We start from the raw sequence: 18,492 nt of genomic DNA, 5'->3' as shown, positions 1-18,492 counted from the left end.
CAGACAGGCCAGCACACACTGGACCATGGCATCCACCATCCACTCTTTCTCTCTTTTATCCCCCCCCATGTCTTTTCAATAAAAGGAGAGAGCAAACCCGGCTCCGGCGGCTCCCTCGAGGGGGGGGGGGGGTCAGGAGCAGAAGTAGTCGTCTCGGAGGGTGGTTGGGGGGGGGGGGGGGGGGGGGGGGGCGGGGGGGGGGCGCTGTGGCGTGGCAGCGTGCCTTTAAGTGTCCAGGCAGGAGCGTCTCCGGCTGTCCAGGAGGTCTCTGTAGACGGACGAGTTGAGGAAGCGGGGGAAGGAGTCGCGGTGCATCAAGGTGTAGATCTGGAGCTGGGCCTCCTCGTACATCAGGTTGCTGGGCTCTGCCAGGGTCTGGTTGATGCCCTCTCGGACCCGTGAGTCCAGGCTGACCTGGGGGGGACGAACAGTAGGCTCTCACATTGAGGAAACCGGACAGTGCTAAAATGTTCACTCCGGGTACATCCAGGGTGATCCATTCACTCCCTTATCCCTTATGGCCTCATTCACTTTTTCCATGGTCCTTGTCTGTATCCATACATCCATCTATCCATCTCTCTATGTATTCATCCATCCACACATCCATCCATCTAGCCATCCAACCGTTCCAAACTCCCTAATCCACATCCTGTACCTCTTTAGGGGACAGAATGGAGACGTAGTCCTCATAAATGATCCTGGCATTCTCTTCCACAGCTGTGGGGTTGGTCTCCTTCTTCAGATCCTCGCAGGCCAGCCAGAACAGCAGGTTCTCCTCGCTGTACTCGGAACGCAGGAACTCACTGAACAGCTCCCGCCCCTCGGACGAACGCATCATCATCTCAAAGCTCCGTGCCCAGGACACCAGCTCTTCTAGACTAGGGTGCCTGGACGCAATATAAAACACACACACACAAACCAAAAAACATGAACTAAATTAACTTCTGTTTCGTATTTGGGTAATCAGCTTTGAGTAGCATTGTAATGCATACACTTCCATTATGTTACTGTGACAACAAGCACATGGCGAGACTCAACCAAGCCATGACTCGGACAGCCCACTGTACCGAATCAGTGAGTGACAGCATGGTTGGCCAATCAAAAGAAGCTTTGTGCTCTCACACGAACACACAGAGAGGAGCGGGGACTTACTGCTCCTCTGTGGCTTCGATACTGTCCATGTTAGGGTACGTTTGTCTCCTCTCCAACCGGTCCTCACTCCTGCAACAGGACACACAGGAATCAGTATGGCTGGAACATGACAGAACAGGCCACCTTCTTTAAAGGTCCCATGACATGAAATGTTCACTTTATGAGGTTATTTAACATTAATATGAGTTCCCCTAGCCTGCCTTTGGTCCCCCAGTGGCTAGAAATTTCAATAGGTGTAAACCTAGCCCTGGGTATTCTTCTCCGCCTTAGATAAAATGAAGCTGAAATGCTTGGTTTTGAAAATCCTCTCCTTATGTCGTCATTAGGAGAAAGGTTACCTCCCCTTTCTCTGTTTAGCCCGCACAGAGAATTTGGCCCACCAATGAGAAAATGAGCAACGACCGTGCGAGCGCGATATTGGTTTTTCCTCGAGACATCATGGCTTGCAAACGACCAAAGCATGGCAGTTAGCCCCGCCTCTTTCTTCCTCATAGCATTTAAAGCTACAGACACAGAAACAGCACATCCTGAGGAAAGCTCATTGTGGGACTGCTCGTAGTGGCTGTAATTCTGCAACAAGGCTGAATTTCGGGAAAGAAACTTCAGATACAGTAATAGGGACCACTAAGGCCTATATGAAAGCATCCAAAAACAGCATGTCGTGGGATCGTTAAGGAACCACAAGGTGCCCTGGTAGCGGCCTGGGTTCAAACCCAGCCATGGCCTCTTTGCTGTGTGTCTTCCCCTCTCTCGCTCCCTGCCTTCTATGCAACACTTCACCTACAAACTGTCCAGCGTAAAAAATGCCCCAAAATAATTATTTAACATCAAAAACAAGTTGAGCTAGTCAGTGCTCAACTTGCCCAGGACATTTACTCTGCCACCGAGCTTTGAAAACACCTGACTCATGTCTCTTGAGGTCCACTATGCTATGCTACTTCTAGCCATGTTATACCGTGTTGTGACGCCTCTGCTCCAGCACTCATGTGCTCCCAGCCTTGGGCCTGCCTAGCTAACTGACCTCCTTTTCCCATATCTCTCTTCCTTCTTCAGCAGTGACCTGATCCTGGCAGACCACAATGATCTCTACTACCATTCTCTTGCTACCACCGTACCACGCACCCCATAAACCACACACAAACACACACACACACACACCCACAGACAGACACACACACACATAGCTCTCTTGGAATCTCACACTGATCTGACACTGCCTTTGTCCTTCACACCACCACAGAGCTTAAGAGGCCCAGTGAGAAGACCTGACTCCTGATCTAGCGTGAACTGAGGCCCAGCCCTGTTCTTCGGTCTAATGATTCAACTCCTTGCGGAGGATCCACGTGTCTGGACCATGATGACCGAGCTGCTGGAGAAGAGAGGCCACCAGAGGACAGCTATGCGATCAGGCCTCTTTGCTATCGGACAAAAAAGACCACTCGGTTAAGCAGAACCACACAGTTCATGCTTGCGGATCACAAATGAGCCTTGACTGAGCCATGCAAACCGTCGGTCACCCCAAGTAGCATCGACTGTAGTAAATCCACAGTATGTTTATCTGTGACCACACATGACCAGTGTTATTGAAGAGTCTATTTTGGATGCCACAGTGGCGAATATTCACTTCCTCCTTGCATCTCCATCAAAGTGTCCATTGTGTCAGAGTAATGGGCTAGTCAGCCACGGGCTCCCTGCATGCTCCCAACGCTCTAAATATACAGCATGTTCTTCACAGCTGTTTTGCATGTGATGTGATGATGGAAATAGCTGCTCCTTGACTAGATAAGGCCTCCCCCAAGCAGGGGGAAGGCAGAGGGGGATGCTGTGAAAGAGTAGGGTGGAAGCTGAGGGAGGACGAAGAGGCGAGGGGGCTGAAAGGGAGCGGGAGGACGGCAGTGGAAGACACACGTGGAGGGGGAGAGGGAGGCGGACGTGTAGAGGGGCAGGGGGGTACGGAGAGGGGCTGGAGCGGCTAGGGGGGGCGAGGGAGGCTGGAGGAGGCTGGAGAAGCACAAGCACAAGGCTTGTCCTGCTTGGCTGTGGCCCTTTCAATATTGTCGTTATCTCCAGAACTATTAGTGCTGAAGCACCAGATAGTCTAAATTGGACGAGTGCCTTTGAGTCTGAGTTAGTGACAAACAAGGCATCACACTTAGGAGTTTAGACAATAGTAGCAACTCCAACCGGATACAACCAAGTCTGCCGTCTTGTGTAGACACTGACTCACCAACTCTGACGCAATTCAACAGGAAGTCTTATCAATGTAATCTCTGCATCATATGCAAATTGAAAGCAGTTAGTTGTCGAGTTTTGCATTCAAACACAATCACATTGGAATCGTACAACAAAACATTTCAACGTCAGACGTCCACAGCTGATAAGGATTTCTTCATTTGATAAAAGTAGCACATTGCCAGTAAGGGAAGCCACGGAAACAGAGAAATGACAACCGACCAGAAATAAGTAGGATTTGTAATTTAGGTATAACTGTACCTTCAAGTAAGCAGACCCAAAAAGGCTTCTCCTTAGAAACAAGCAACAACAGAAGAACCTTATTTATCTAGTTAGAAAGAACCATTTCTTGGTTGAACCAGCGTTCAAAGGGGTTCCTTTTTAATGCTTTTTGAGAGGATTCTTTCATTGTTATGCCAAAATGATATATATCAGCATTTTATTATACAATGAGATGAACTTTCACCTTCACCTGTTCACCACTGTTGGCTCTAGGTGTTCTCCCACATTCAGGAGATAACACAGGACCTACTTAACCTTCCAGAACCAGAACAACGAGCTGTGACCTACCAGAGACATTTGCAGCAGCCACACCAGCAGAGGCAGCAGGTATTGGGCCTGGGCGGTCCGGACGCCTGGGGGGGGCCTTCGATGTGGGCCTGCTGCCGTTTCCTCATCTCAAGTCCACTTACACTGCGGAGCTAGAAGGCACACACACACACACACACAAACACACACATACACAGGTTATAACTAGTTATCAACTATCAACTATTGCAGCTATTGCAGACGCCTTTGTCAATGCAATCACGGTATAATTTACTTTATAAGAAAAATACACATTTACAACTAAGTAGAGTGTGAGTGAGTGATCTTTCCAAAATAAAACACTTCTGACTGCTATGAACATTTCAACTCCAAAGTTAAAGGGACATATTACAGTAATGCATAAATAAATTGAAAAAAGAAAATGGAGTCACAGGCCAGATCTAGGATTGAGGGTCAGTCTGTCCCTGCTGCCCACAATTGACCTTAACTGTCTTCACTCATGTGTAGGTCAGTCATGTCAGCCGTAACATGCAACCCTAAGATCAATGGAAAATATTCACATTTTATTGAATCTCACCCTCCCTTTTTATAATTTGTTTAATCTCTATCTCTACAAATCTCTTTATTCTCTATTTTATTAACACTGTAGTGGTATTGTACAGCATTTCGTATGCTGTTGTATGGGTTTGAAAATCCATACAACTCTGTCATGAAAACTAAGACACAGACAGAAAGAGGGAGGATTCCCTTCCTGGTGATGGCCTTTTCTGGTCCACAGCCAAATCTCTGCAGTGAGTGAGCAAGACACACACACACACACATCAGCTTAACAGTGTGGATCTGTTTTTAGTCAAAGTCTATCTTAAATGGGCTCTATATAAAAGGAATACCGCACTGCTCAAAGACGATGACACTCACTGACCCTCTTAGACTGCTTAGATAAGAGTGAAGAGCCACACTGAGGGTAACAGCTGCTGAGCAAACAAAAATAAGCTTAACCATCCACACCCAATAACCAAAATAAAGGCCTGGTTCACCCTTCAAAATGGCCATCTACATTTCTAAGACGGACAATCCAGCCTTATTGCACAGTACCATCTCCTAGACCGTACAATCAGAAAATCCAGGTCGTTATCCTTGAAATAGGGTTAATCAGCATCATATCACCCTTACAAAGTCCCTAAATACTGGTAGGCTAATCTTTGAAGCAGGTCTATTATGTTCAATACACTTTCTCTACTATCTGTCTTCAAACAGAGAGCCAAATAATCTTACCTCCACAGTCATTTTTCAACCTGGGTTCCTCCTGCATATAGGGTAGGTGGGCAAGTCCTAAGAATGCGTTCAGTAGCACTGCAGTTTCCCATCTGAGTAAGTCTGGCTCTGTGTCACTGTCCACACAGGCCACTGGCATCAGACACATATGCAAAACCAGAGCAGAGTACTTGAGTATCAGTTATTCAGTACCAGAGTATCTAGAGGCAGGAGAACAGTGGAAAACATGCACATGGATGCAAAACCCAGTAAGGGACACCTTTGTTCTGGCTGAGGGAGGAGGCTGCGGGCTGAAAAGACATGCAAATACGTGAGGCTCTGTGTGGAAACACAAACACACTTCAGACCTTTCTCCATACTCCAGTCATGGATGACCGTACCGGGCCATCCTGTACTCTTATCACAACCTAGAACTACAGAGCGTTCCTCTGACGTCAGTGTACAAAACCCCCATTGAAACACAGTGCAATAACCGGTTGGGTTTAAAAAATAACCGTGACAAAGGGTTCCTACCCAAGGACAACCAAACCCGCTTACAGAACCTCTTTTATTAGAGTAACAACTCCGACAAGAGATAACTTTGTATTCTCCAACTTGGCCATAAGAACACATTGCAATCTCAGAATGTTATAGTGTTAGATCCACTGTACCATAATAGACAGAGTAAGTAAATGAAGAATAACACTACTTTGGATTTGGCCTAATCGATTACTGAACCTAATACTACACATTTATTTCCCATTAGACCAAGAGGACATCTTCATCGGGTTGGAAACATTAGTGCCTGGAAGTCCCATGCATTGCTACGTCTTTAAGAAAATGTCTAATGTGGACCAGTAGAGCACTTGAAGGGAAGGTCTACTTCACAATACTCTTATCTAACATCGTCTCCAGTTTAGGAGAAGTGATTCAAATTAGCATATCAACTCTGTCATGTCACCATACATTTTTGTTTCAGTCACCTCAATAGATCTTCCAGCCTTGATCCAGAATCATTTCTGAAAAGACTTTATCAAAACTATTCAACTCAAGATGAAAGACCTGAAGGTTAACTTCCCACAAATGTGTGTTGGTATTGACTGCAAATATACACACGATAGAGGACTGTGAACATACCATGTGAATTAGAGAGTCTCCACTATCTGATTGGACAGAAAAGTCATGGTTTTGTGGTGAGAGGTTGGAGGTTGACTACAGAGGCTGACTGGTTGGCTGGTGCAGGAGAGGTAAGCAGACTGGCCACTACAGGACAGTGTTCTCACCATCCCTGAGACGGAGTCTGAGAAGGACAGGTCTCTCGTTCTCCTACTCTCTCCTTCTCTATTTTCTCTCTCTTTTCACTCTCTCTCCCCTTGTCCTTATCTCTCTCTCTCCACTGGGGCTGCAGTGGAGCTCAGGAGGGGCTTAGTGAGAGGACCATTTGTGTTTGAGTTGAGAAAACGGGGAGCAGAAAAACAACATCTGAAACAGAAACAAGATGATGATTTTTTACGGAAATGGGCCTACAGCACACAGCCAACACACTATCCTGGAAGGAAACTTAGATCAGAAATGGGCCTACAGCACACAGCCAACACACTATCCTGGAAGGAAACTTAGATCAGAAATGGGCCTACAGCACACAGCCAACACACTATCCTGGAAGGAAACTTAGATCAGAAAACGAATAAGGATTTCACGGTCAGAGTGGCAAAGTTACATGATGCTGACCAATGCATGTATATTAATTATGTAATTACTTCAGTACCCATTGAAAACACTGGCAAACATATTGTTAAATAGCTTAATGCTGAACTTATAGGTTAAATTACAACATATAACATACATTGAAAATTACTTATCAATTGTTTTGATTAGTAGACCTACACAACTAATGATGGACACCAATTCAGTCAGGAATTCAATGCTGGGAAATTGCCATAATCCATCACATAATAGTGACTTATCTGACAATTATTGTCATACATCAACATAAATTATATAAGTAATATCATATTATTGCTGTATAACTGGCCTACAATACAGTAAGAGTAAGAGAGAAAGAAAAAACAACGTGTATCTGTGCCTAAATAAAACACATGAAGCTACCTGTACCATCTAAAAAATGCATCAGTTAACTGATATCAGTGCAATGTCACTTCACTTAAGTGGCCGTTTTTATATCTGTGAAGCATTAAACAGAAACAAGTGAGCTACAGATTAATATTCATAAAATAGTGATAGGCTGGTGTTGGGTAGTATTGGATCCCAGATCATTTACACCGGAACCCAAAAATCTGCTACTGGATCCAAGACGAATTCCCCGGGATATTGGGTTTTATCTCATCGAGGCAGGCGTTGGGCTCCAAATAAGCTCCGCTAGCTAGTGGATGATCATGTCAGCTGCTAAATTAATTAATTAGCCAAACTTAGCTGATATTAATGGCAAAATGCATAAAGCAATACCATTACGTTGTGACATGTAGCTACTGCAGCTCATTGCCATGTTAGAGGCCTGTGCAAACCGTATGTCATTAACTAGCTACACTACAGTCTTCTCATTCAGCTAGCTGCTCTTTCCTGCTGCTGCTGTTGCCTGGCGTGTTTTGCATGGTCTCTTGCAGCTGGGCTTCGCCTTCGAAGCATCTGATGAACTAAGTAATTGCAGGTAGGTTGCAAAGACAAGCCTATTCCGATTTATAGAACACCCAGTTGTAATACTAAACATCAAGGAAGCAATGAGAGCCCTGCTGTCGCATCAACAATGTGCAAAAAACAAATAACACCCACTTCTCAATTGCCGACCGACCAAGACCGTTATCTCGCTACGAAGAGGAGGCGACAGCAGAAGCTAGCATGCTAGTGCTAACAAGATAGCTAGTGGGGCATTTGTAATGGCACGAATAAAGAATATTCTGCATCTTACCCTTTTATTTCTGCCTGTCAGTTCCCAATAGTGTTAACTTTAAATGTGTTTTAATGTTGATGCTTGTCTAATCGCATCATAAATCTGCATCCCGATGTTTTATCTCCATCGGCGCTGCTTTTCTTCCATCCGCCCAACTTCAGCACCCACCGACGGCGAGCCCGTGGATACACTGCGCAGGCGTGCTGTCACTGTCAGCTCGCCTCGCGCTGGCCAGAGGCTGCAGTGGGAGCCAGCTGCTTTATTGATATCCATAGAAATAATAAGGAAAATGTATCACGCTTATGGTGACCATGTTTTTCCACTGCATCGGTGTCACTATCATGGGTTAATTACAAGCGAGTTAAAACTAACAAAGCTTTTACATCAAGACATTTTAAAAGAATGTGAGAACCATGCAGTGTTAACTGTTTTGTAAACAATGCTGCTATTTCAATATATATCCCATTGACGAGCTTACCTATAGCAAACCTATAGACCTAATGCATGTAGGAAGTACCAGTTCCAGTAGTTTCCTACTGGAAACTGTACCTAGCAGAGGTTCCCTATTTCAAGGAAGGCATACTTAACCTCCAGTTTCATGACATAATCATTAGGAGTCTTTCTTGAAGGTGCCCAAATGTGTTAAAAACTGTTTCGTCAATGGTATGTTCAAAGCTTATTCAAACAGGCATCTTTCCTGATATCAGTGCAAGACTCAGGTTACATGAATACTTCTTTCCAGTGACATGTTCACTCTCTCCAAGTCCACAGACAATGTATTTGGGGAATGTTTAAATAAATAGATTATGTAAATGTTTTAAAATGAGTAGCACCTGCATTGTGGATAAGAACAGAGGCCTGGTCTGTGAAGCTGAATTGTACATCTTCATTTGTTTTTTGTTTTGTTTGAGCATTCCACTTTCAACGGAGTGAGAGTGGGTGCTGGTCATGTTCAGTCAATGTTCAAGACCCATTTTTCCACTAGAGGGCCCCAAAACACTGCTGCCCTCTTTCTTTTCTGTGGAAACACTTTTGAGACAGAGAAGTCTATGGTGTTGGTTCAAGAAAACCTGTTACTTTGGGTAAAAATCACAACTCCCTTTAAGCAGTTCATAATATTAGGTTCATGCCAGATGCACTATGACATTCCCATTCTATAAGACACTTTCAACGTCCCTGCATCTGGAAGAATTCTTATTTTAGAATGATGAACAGAGGAGTTTGTTTGCAAGATACCATGGAGCCATTCATGTTCGTTTTATCTTGACTTTTCCTTACCCATACAAACATTTATAATGATGTTTACCCAACAACAGTGCATGCGGCTTCGTTTGAAGGTCACTTACCTCTGGTGCCCTGTTTACCAGAGAAACTCAGACCCAACTATGGAGAACACTGATTTTATGGCCCAGCAGGATGGATGAGTCATCACCAGAAGTATATGTCAAGTGCTGTGACGTACTTGACATATAAGATGTCCTCTTAAAACAGATAAGATGAATACAATCTTTATTTAAAATTTCATTTCCTTGTTTCTTCGATCAAGTGAACCAACTGAACCGTTTTTCAGTCTCAAATTAATGCATTTTACACGGTTTTGTTATTATAGCCTTGATTGATGAAAATGTAACTGAAAAGAAGATACATCTCTTTGATTTTGCCTTTCAGGTCTCTCCCTCTCTCTCTCTCTTTCTCTCTTTCTCTCTTTCTCTCTTTCTCTCTTTCTCTCTTTCTCTTTTTCTCTCACACCTCTCCATACATGCACACACACAACCCACACACGCTTACACGGTGTGAATATTCTACACATTTTTCAGTTACTTTCGAGTACCAGTTGTATAAAAATAGTCAAGTAAAAGGTTTTCACCTGTGGATAAACATGCTATCATTTAGGATAACTGTTCGCCCCTTTTGTTGTCATGACGAGTCCTGTGTGTAAGAATGGAGGCTCATATACTGTAATGGGAAGATTGTTCCCCACAGCTGTTTACTGACCCAGGTGGCAACATCAGTTTATCATTAAGTGAATGTGTTTTGAGGGGATAATCATTTGAATAAATTGTAATAGCAGTGCAACGTTTTGAGCCTCCAAGCTTTTCAATATCTTTTGATTACAAAGCCCAATGATTCTGCACTTTGTTGTGTTTTTGAGCATGGAACTTGTGCTTTATTTTTTTCCAGTACACTGTATATTCTGTATATTATAGTACTCATACTGTTACTTACCACATTGTCCAGTATCTATATTATCCAGTTGTGATGACCTATTCTGGAAGGGAGCTGTTGTGAGGTCTATACCTCAGGTCCAGAAGGTCTGTTCCAAATCTGCAGTGTTTCCAACTGCCACAGCAGCTATCAGAATTGAGTCATCTGACAGGAGGTTTCCATGGATACAGATCTACCCAGCATGCGAGCACAATCAGGAACCTTTAATTACCTTACCCCTGTCCATTACCACTTCCAACCCACCTGCAACTTCCCTCTACCTCCTCCTCTACATTAACCCACACCTCCCTATTTCTCTCTCTGCCCCCCCCTGCCCCCTTCCCAGACAAACTTTAATCAATCATCCCCTCTCCTCAATTACAATTACAATCAGCACCTAATTATCACCTCTGCTATCCCCAAGAACCTTCCCCCCAGATGGTTCAAATATATGCTCAAATCAACCTTGGCAGGGACAAAGAGGCAAGAGGAGCGGATGAATATTTGTTACAGTGATGTACATCATCTGAGGACAGGATAGTGTGAGGTGTCAGGCTCCTGGACACCTTCTAGCTCAGAGTCCCTTGTCTTTATCTCTCTTTCTGTCCTTATCTCTCTGTCTGTCTTTATCTCTCTCTCTCTCTCCTGCTCATTATTTCTTATCCACTTCACATTTCAGTTATTCAGTGCAATTAACTAAAGGAAATGTGAAAATGTACATCGGATGGCTGATCAAAACTTCATATTATAGACTGAACAAGTGTAGAGATTTGCGTATGGTCTTTGGTTCATGGTTCATGGTTCATGACTCAGACATAGCATGAGTTTCTGTCTAGTCAGTTAAAAACCATTCAAAGTTTTGCATTTATATAATTCAAACCTATTGCAAATTTCCTGCTGGTTTTGCACTTAATTGGAAAGCACAGTATCAGAAGCATGCCAATATTTTACTGGGTCAGCTCTGGGCACATTCGAGAATCTATGAGAATCTGAGTTGGAAGAGTTGCACTCCACCCCATATTTCCACTTGTTAAACTGGAATTCTGAGCTAATAAAGATTATACACAGTTCCTAGAATAAAATCCAAACCATTTGCATGTGCAAAAAAAAAACTTGAAAGTGAAGATTGTTACAAATTATCATAAAAGAATACCTTCCATGTGTAATTTTTAACAGGCAAATATAACGTTATATAAAGCACAATAATTCTTACCTATTTCTGGTTCACACATGTCAAATTGTGAATGCTGAAGGAGATTGAGTGTTTGGGCATCTAATCACGCATTATGAGAAATATGGTGTCTGACGTGACCTTTCAGAGGTAGAAAAATTGATCTACCTGATGTAGAGCCAGACTTAATTATAGGAAAGTCAGTTCCTTCCTTCCCACTTGAAACATATAATTTAAATTATTAGAACACTTTGGGTTGAAACAGACTTCTTCTTTGATGTATTTAATATGGATAGTCCTTTAATGTGCTTTTATTTCAGGCGGAACAAAATGAAGCCAGACTTGCATCTGAGAGCCTTTGTTGTGTGAATGTTTCGGTCACCAGGGACAATTCAAAGGATAAGAGCCTCAAATTGAAAAAGCATCACTTCTCGCATCACAGCGTCCCTCAGTTTTCAGAGAACTCTAAAACCATGCGTGGTTTAAATCCCATTTGGCTGAAAGAATGAGCAACACTGACAAGCTGCATCCACACCCCCTCCACCACCCACACCCACCCATTCCGCATGCATTCAAGTGTTACCTCTGTGTGCAACTTCCCATGAAAGACGACTTGTTAATTAAAAAGCCTAATTAATTAAGGGGATATATTCCTCCAAGACTTGCTGCCCCCACAGAGCCGCAGGCACTAGGACAGGGTGCAGCCAGGAGAAGCAAACAAAAGCTAGCTATCAGTGGACTGTAAAAACTGATGAGCGTACAGTTGGGGATCTCAACACGTTGTTGTGTGTGCTGCCTCTGGTAAGTTTTTACTGAGTCAAAAAAACAGTTTCAGCTGTTTGATTGTGAAAGTGTGTGAGCTAATCAAATGTGTTGTGTAATGTCTAATTCAACATGCTGTAGGTCACTCATATACCTGAACCTATCAGTTCAAACTGACACCAGTACGCTGTACACAAACACAAAGTAAAGCAGATCGGAACCAAGACAGAGCTTTTGTATCCATGTGATAAAAGAAAATAGGAAAAGGTTTGATAGTCAGACACTCAAATTTAGTTGAAGAAATCCCTTGGTGAGATTTTTCCCTAAGTGTTGGATATTTCAAATGGCTGGAAAAATAATTAGCAAAATAAGAAGCACATTTTCCTGATGAGTATAATAATTATCCAACTCGAAACATTTAACTAGTTGATTGAAGGCTTCAAATAAACATGTCCCCAAGGCAATTAAAGGAATTGCAATGTTCCTCATAAAGGATTTACCCATTATAATACAGAACAAAAAAACTGATTGTGGTTATAAGGGTTATTATGTAACTCATGAGAATTGAATTTATGTAACAACACCTGTCTCACATGAAACATTCAAACCCACAGCTATATCTAACACCTTGAATGGAATTATATATCCTCTCTGGGTATCAGATCACAGCTTGGGTTTGAAGCTAGACACAGTAGTCAGTAGCCCCTGAACCCTACTGTAGATCCAGAATGACTCTCCACATTAACCCCATCATAGTATCATGACACCAGACATCCAGATGAGATCTGTCATTGCAATGGTAGGAGGTTGCCTCTATCTTTTCTACTCTCTTTACATGTGGGAGAGTACACATATGTACACGCTTGTTACAAATGCATTTAATACATTTTGCAAGGTCCAGTTAATCGGTTGAATTATATAACAACAATTTTAAGTATTTACTTATTATATTTATTTATTAAATTTTAAGACAAAATTGAAGAAAAAAAATACATAGGAAACTTTGACCCTCATCCAACATAGTTTAACACAAAAACTGAAGTGAATGTACATTTCCTGGATTGTCCACAACCAGAGCAATGATTGATTGGCCAAAATGGATGTAAAGGACTGTCAGCGTGGACATGGCTCTGGACAATGCAACAGCCAAGTCTTAGGGAAAGAGTTATTTTCGAAATCGACTAAGACTGGTTATCGTAAAAAAGGAAGCAATACCGTGACTCAATGACACCTGTTACACTAAGATTCAAGTTTCCAGAAAATGTATGCAAAGTTAAAATGGACCGAAAAGAGACACAAAATGATGAAATTGATTTTAAAAATCGTCTCCATCTGTGTATTTTTCTACTGCAGCAACCTTACACCCAGCTCACTTAAGCACCTGTGCAATCAACCTGGATCCCCAGAGCTACAAAAAGCCTCAATCAGAACGATTATAAAAAATGTAACTGAACCCAAAAAACATCGAGACACTCTGTCTCCAACAATCCCAAAGGCCAATTGTAATAAAAAATACATGAGGTAACTCACACTCACACTCACATACACAGTATGGAAATAGATGTTCCTTTTTCAGTTTCCCAAACACACACACACCACACTAATTGCATTCCAACATGAGAATAACAGTGGTGATGAAAAAGACTCAGCCCCAACCAATAATGACGCCCCCCCCTCCAACCACACACACACAACACACACAAGCAACGCTTGGACAGTAATGGGATATTAGCATTAATGGAGTTATCTGTGAGGGTTCCCAGAAGCCAAACAAAAGAGTCAAGGTTGGCCTTCGTCCACGTGATTCAACTCATTGCCAGTCAAGTCTATTAAATGTGGTTTGATGGTTTCTATCCTGGGATAGGGATGTAATGGCTGTTCATCAGTGGCCAATCACACACCTGACAGCTCTAAAGCAGGCTGAGGGCACCAGTAGAAGACACTGAATGTGATACACAGCTGCTCTTTTCCCTTTCTCAAGCAACCTCGGATGGTTGGATTGAAATGGATTGCTTTTTTAACAGATGTTTGGCGAATAATGCTCTCTCATCTCGAAAATAATATTTAGTCAAAGCAGGTTCCAGAAAGGATGCAAGGAAGAATGTATCTGAGCTCCAGACCCTAGTAAAAGCTGTGAGTGTAACTTCTGGTGTGATCTTTCCACGAGACTGCTTCATGAAGAAAATGGGTACAGGATGTAGACGTATATGACTGGAACCTGCAACAGTCGGTGATACATATTGTACTGCATACTGCAGTTCAAGGGATGTGGCTGTCATGGCGCCCTCTTCTGGTGAGATTCTGAAAAGCCATTTTCCTCCTCAAACGGTTCCAGTTTGTCTCTTTCACTCCATGAAGACAGACAGACGGATGTTATTTACGAGTTTAGAGGACTTCATCCATCAAACTGTACATGGTAGAGAGTTAAAATATCCAGCTGAATATTAAATGTTCATAGGGAACACTTGGTAGTCTGCAGAAGTTTTAGTCATGTCACCACCCTCCTCTTTGAAGAGGTGAACCAGCTAAATGCATGTGCCAGAGTCCACTGAGCAGACATCCTCGTTGCCATGGATACTAAACAAGATATACCCAAGGGTGGGTTGCCGAGCGTAGTTCGAGTTTCTGAGGGTGTAATTGTATTTGGCTGAGCCACAGCCTTCCTGATGTTCTGGGATGCAGCGTGTGTTCAAGTCTCTCTCTTTTTCTTCCTCTCTCAATCTTTTTCTCTCTCTCTCTCTTTGAACCCTATCCCCAGGCCAGGCCCCAGAAGGCCTAGGGCACACGCTGATGTTGGAAGCCCTGCACCTGGCAGCTCTTCACTGCTAATCATTGAATTATTCAATAAGAACAGGTGGAACAGTGTGGTAACATTTTTTAATTGGAATGTTCTAGTGGAGCCTCTCTCCCATTGTAAATAATGAGTGGCAATGTTTAGCCATCCCTCTGGCGAACAGGGAGTTCAACATGTGGATGTATTAGCTGGCTGAGACTAGTGTGGTTTCAAATAATCTCTTCAAGGAGTGTAATCTATCCCTGTCTGCATGTGCAGAGCATGTCTCAAACCTGCTGTGTAGATAAGACAACATGACACTAAGCCCTGCCATTTTAACCTCACTCCAAAACAACAAATGTTGCTCAAAATGTTTGTTCGTAAAAAAAATTTAAAAAGACTTTGAATCAATTGATTTTTGTAAATGGACCTTAATTGTAATCATAAAGTAAGGCTGTAACATGACAAAATGTGAAAAATGTGAGGGGGTAGCCAGTACAGAATGTTACCGAGTTGGGCTTGACATATCTGTTTGACATGCAGCATGTCTCTAAAAGTCCTCCATATTCAGGTGTTTCCATGTTGGTTCTTTGAGTACTGCTCTGCCACTAGAGTAATGGGGACACTTGTGTGATCATCAGTACTCCTCCGATTGTGTCTCTCTTTGATTTGAATTCCAGGAAACCTGCCAGATAATCCTCGGGAGGCAGATATAAGTCTCAAAGTGGCTGTCAAAACCGCCTATTTGGGAAACTGTAAAAAAAATGAGCGATATCCTGGAGGTAGGCCTCCCAATCGCCCCCATCCCCCCACCCCCCCACAGGTCAAGAGCCCTTTTACTTTTATAGTTATCTAGCTTTTCAACTGACCATAGATGGATCTTGACTTAACAACATCTAGTTGTGAGAGCTTGATTAAAGGTTAGAAAGATAAAAGGATAAGGACAACAAAAGGTTGAGTGTGTTATATAAAGCCGAAACATTCTCCCAGAAAAGGAAAGAGATAAGAGGAATTGAAGATTTTCTCAATAGTTTTACAGCACTTTTTAGATAAAATGTGGGCATGCACTGACCAGCACAATTTGAGTGTCTAATTTCATCATACAAAGAAAATAACACAACACCCAGTTGTGTGTGTGTGTGTGCTTTTCAACAACACTAAAAACTGAAATGGTGAACTATCCTGGTAATACCTTATTATGTAATATTTAATAATGGACCCCAAAAAAATTATCACATGACTTTGATTTTAATTAATTTCTTAGTTTCAGGGACAGTGGGCGATATCTATAATCCTTTGACACAGCTCTAAATTCAATTAAGCGTACTTGGGTGCATTAACTCATAATGAAAGTACTGTAGCATACATCAATGTGCAAGTCTAATACCTAAATCAACATTGAAGTATAACTGAATTATTTATGGAGGCATTTAAACTATAGTCGTTAAGACGCAATCTGACTATCACCAACAATCACCTTATCTCTGTGTCCTTGGTAGAAGACAAAGCATCCTGTTTCTCTGTTGTCCTTCGCATGAAGTCCTTTTCAAGCTGTTTCAATCTTATGAAGGTCTATCACAGATTACTCTTATCAGGAATTGCATTGTAAAGCTCATAAGGTGTGGGAAACATTGTGGAGAATATAAAAGAGTATGTGTGTGAGTGTGTGTATGTGTGTGTGTGTGTGAGTGTGTGTTTGTGTGTGTGTGTGTGTGTGCAAGTGTGTAGTATAACAGCTTACCCAGCTCCTGCTCCTTAATTTGTGGCAGTGGCTGCATAGCGTCACCACAGTTTAACCATGAACTTGCCATTGACTTGACTCCTCTCTTACCCAGGGTATCTGGGTTCACACACTGCAGCCAGAGGGAATTGTTTACTTTTCCTTAAAAAAGAAACAATTTGGTTTTTAGTCTCTGCAACAAAGCAAGTTTACGTACAAGCACAACAGCCATTAAAGGACTGTTCACACAAATCTGTGACTGTTCTGACTGGGTATAATGCTTTAAGGGCTGACAATTATATTACAAATAATAATCAGGAAAAGTATTACAGTCATGTTGCATAGTGATAATACTTTGTACTCAATGTTCAGGTGTTTTCAATGGCTCGCCAAGTCACCCTCTCCTCATTCCTATCCTATGAATACTAATACAGACGTAGATATAATCTCTTTACAGGAGTGTGTGTGTGTGTGTATATAGAGAGTGTCGGGGGTGAGGGGAACTGGAAATAACAAAGGGAACAGGAGATTTGACCCAGACTTCGGTTTGTAAATACAGTTTGACACTATTTAAACAACGAACAAGATAAAATACATATACATACAAACGGCATTTCCTCTGTATAACTGAGCTACAAGTGGTGGAGCAAAAAAAAAGTTTTTACTTTGAGTAGATTGGACCCTAAGTCCACTGTATGATATTAGAGCCAACCATCTGGAAATTCTGTATATTTAATCTGATGGGTTTTCTTTTAGTTTATTTGAACACAGTTAGTTCAGTTGAGTTTTTACTTAAACACATTAATGCAAATCGTCTCTCTGCATTTCTTTCTAAATGGTCACATTTCTTTAATTATATTGTTGTCTTTTTTTGATAATGTTTTCTTTTAGCAGAAGCTTTTATCTAAAGAAACTGCTGTAACACTGACCGAAAACTTCCCCCTCATTTTTTATTTTGGATTGTTTTCCTATTGTAACATCTTATCTCGCTCTATACATTGTCAGCTGTCTTTTCATTTGCCTCACTCATAGACTATGTTAAATCAATGTTCAGTCTCTCTTCTCAAAAAAAAAAGAGTTCAAATGGAGGCACAAAGTTTGAAAGCCCTTTATGGAAACAAACCCCTTATAAAACACACTTTATACACACTAAACACACCAATGAGGCTTCAGCTCAAGATGGCGACCGAAAGGACCGAGTTGGTGTGAGGTGAACAGAGCCAGCAGAGTAAGCTCAAAAACTCATCAAATTAACTGCTCATTAATGGAAATGTACCCTTGAATAAGACAAGTTTACACCTACTTTAGCATGCCCTCAAGCTTTCAGTTAAAATTGTGTAGAAAAACAAATCCCATTTAAAGAGATGTCCTTAAAAGTTACACACGCCTAACCTAAAGAGAGTAGATACCCTATGCCAATATAGTTTGTTTTGTTAAATAGTTAGTCTCTGTAAACATATGAAGTAAATGCTGACTCCAACATATCTTGTTTTGACAACGTTTTTATGGACATTATATAGTTTCCCCTTCTATTTAAAGCTTAGGATACCAATGCTGAGACTTGAATGGCTTTCATCTGTAACTCTATCCAAGTGCACTGTTATGAATAGCGAATTGTAATTTGAATTGTAATTTCTGAATTGTAATGTACTCCATACATGACAATGCATTACAGCAATGGCAACACCAACTTGCCTTGCAATACTAAGTCTATCTGTAAACTTGAGACTGTGAGAACATCTTTAAACGTGAGCGAACACATTCAA

At 42.0% G+C, this 18,492-nt stretch overlaps 1 protein-coding gene across 2 annotated transcripts; it reads right to left on the bottom strand.

The window, feature by feature from the left end:
* Positions 1-192: 192 nt before the first annotated feature.
* Positions 193-8,267, bottom strand: rgs17 (regulator of G protein signaling 17). 2 transcript variants are annotated; one of them, XM_047030213.1, is made up of 5 exons: positions 8,114-8,267; positions 3,955-4,085; positions 1,153-1,221; positions 656-887; positions 193-414 (listed from the first exon to the last, which is right to left on the bottom strand). In XM_047030213.1, exons 2-5 carry the CDS (start codon positions 4,059-4,061, stop codon positions 226-228), a joined length of 597 nt encoding a protein of 198 aa, XP_046886169.1. In that variant the 5' UTR covers positions 4,062-4,085; positions 8,114-8,267; the 3' UTR covers positions 193-225. The 2 variants fall into 2 exon arrangements, with proteins under 2 accessions (XP_046886169.1, XP_046886168.1); XM_047030212.1 differs by lacking the exon at positions 8,114-8,267 and adding an exon at positions 5,209-5,625.
* Between the last annotated feature and the right edge of the window lie 10,225 nt (positions 8,268-18,492).

This window comes from Hypomesus transpacificus, chromosome 11 (assembly GCF_021917145.1).
Source record: "Hypomesus transpacificus isolate Combined female chromosome 11, fHypTra1, whole genome shotgun sequence".
Lineage (NCBI taxonomy): Eukaryota > Metazoa > Chordata > Actinopteri > Osmeriformes > Osmeridae > Hypomesus > Hypomesus transpacificus.
Note: the sequence above shows the minus strand (reverse complement) of the source record. Positions and strands in the feature narration are given on the sequence as shown.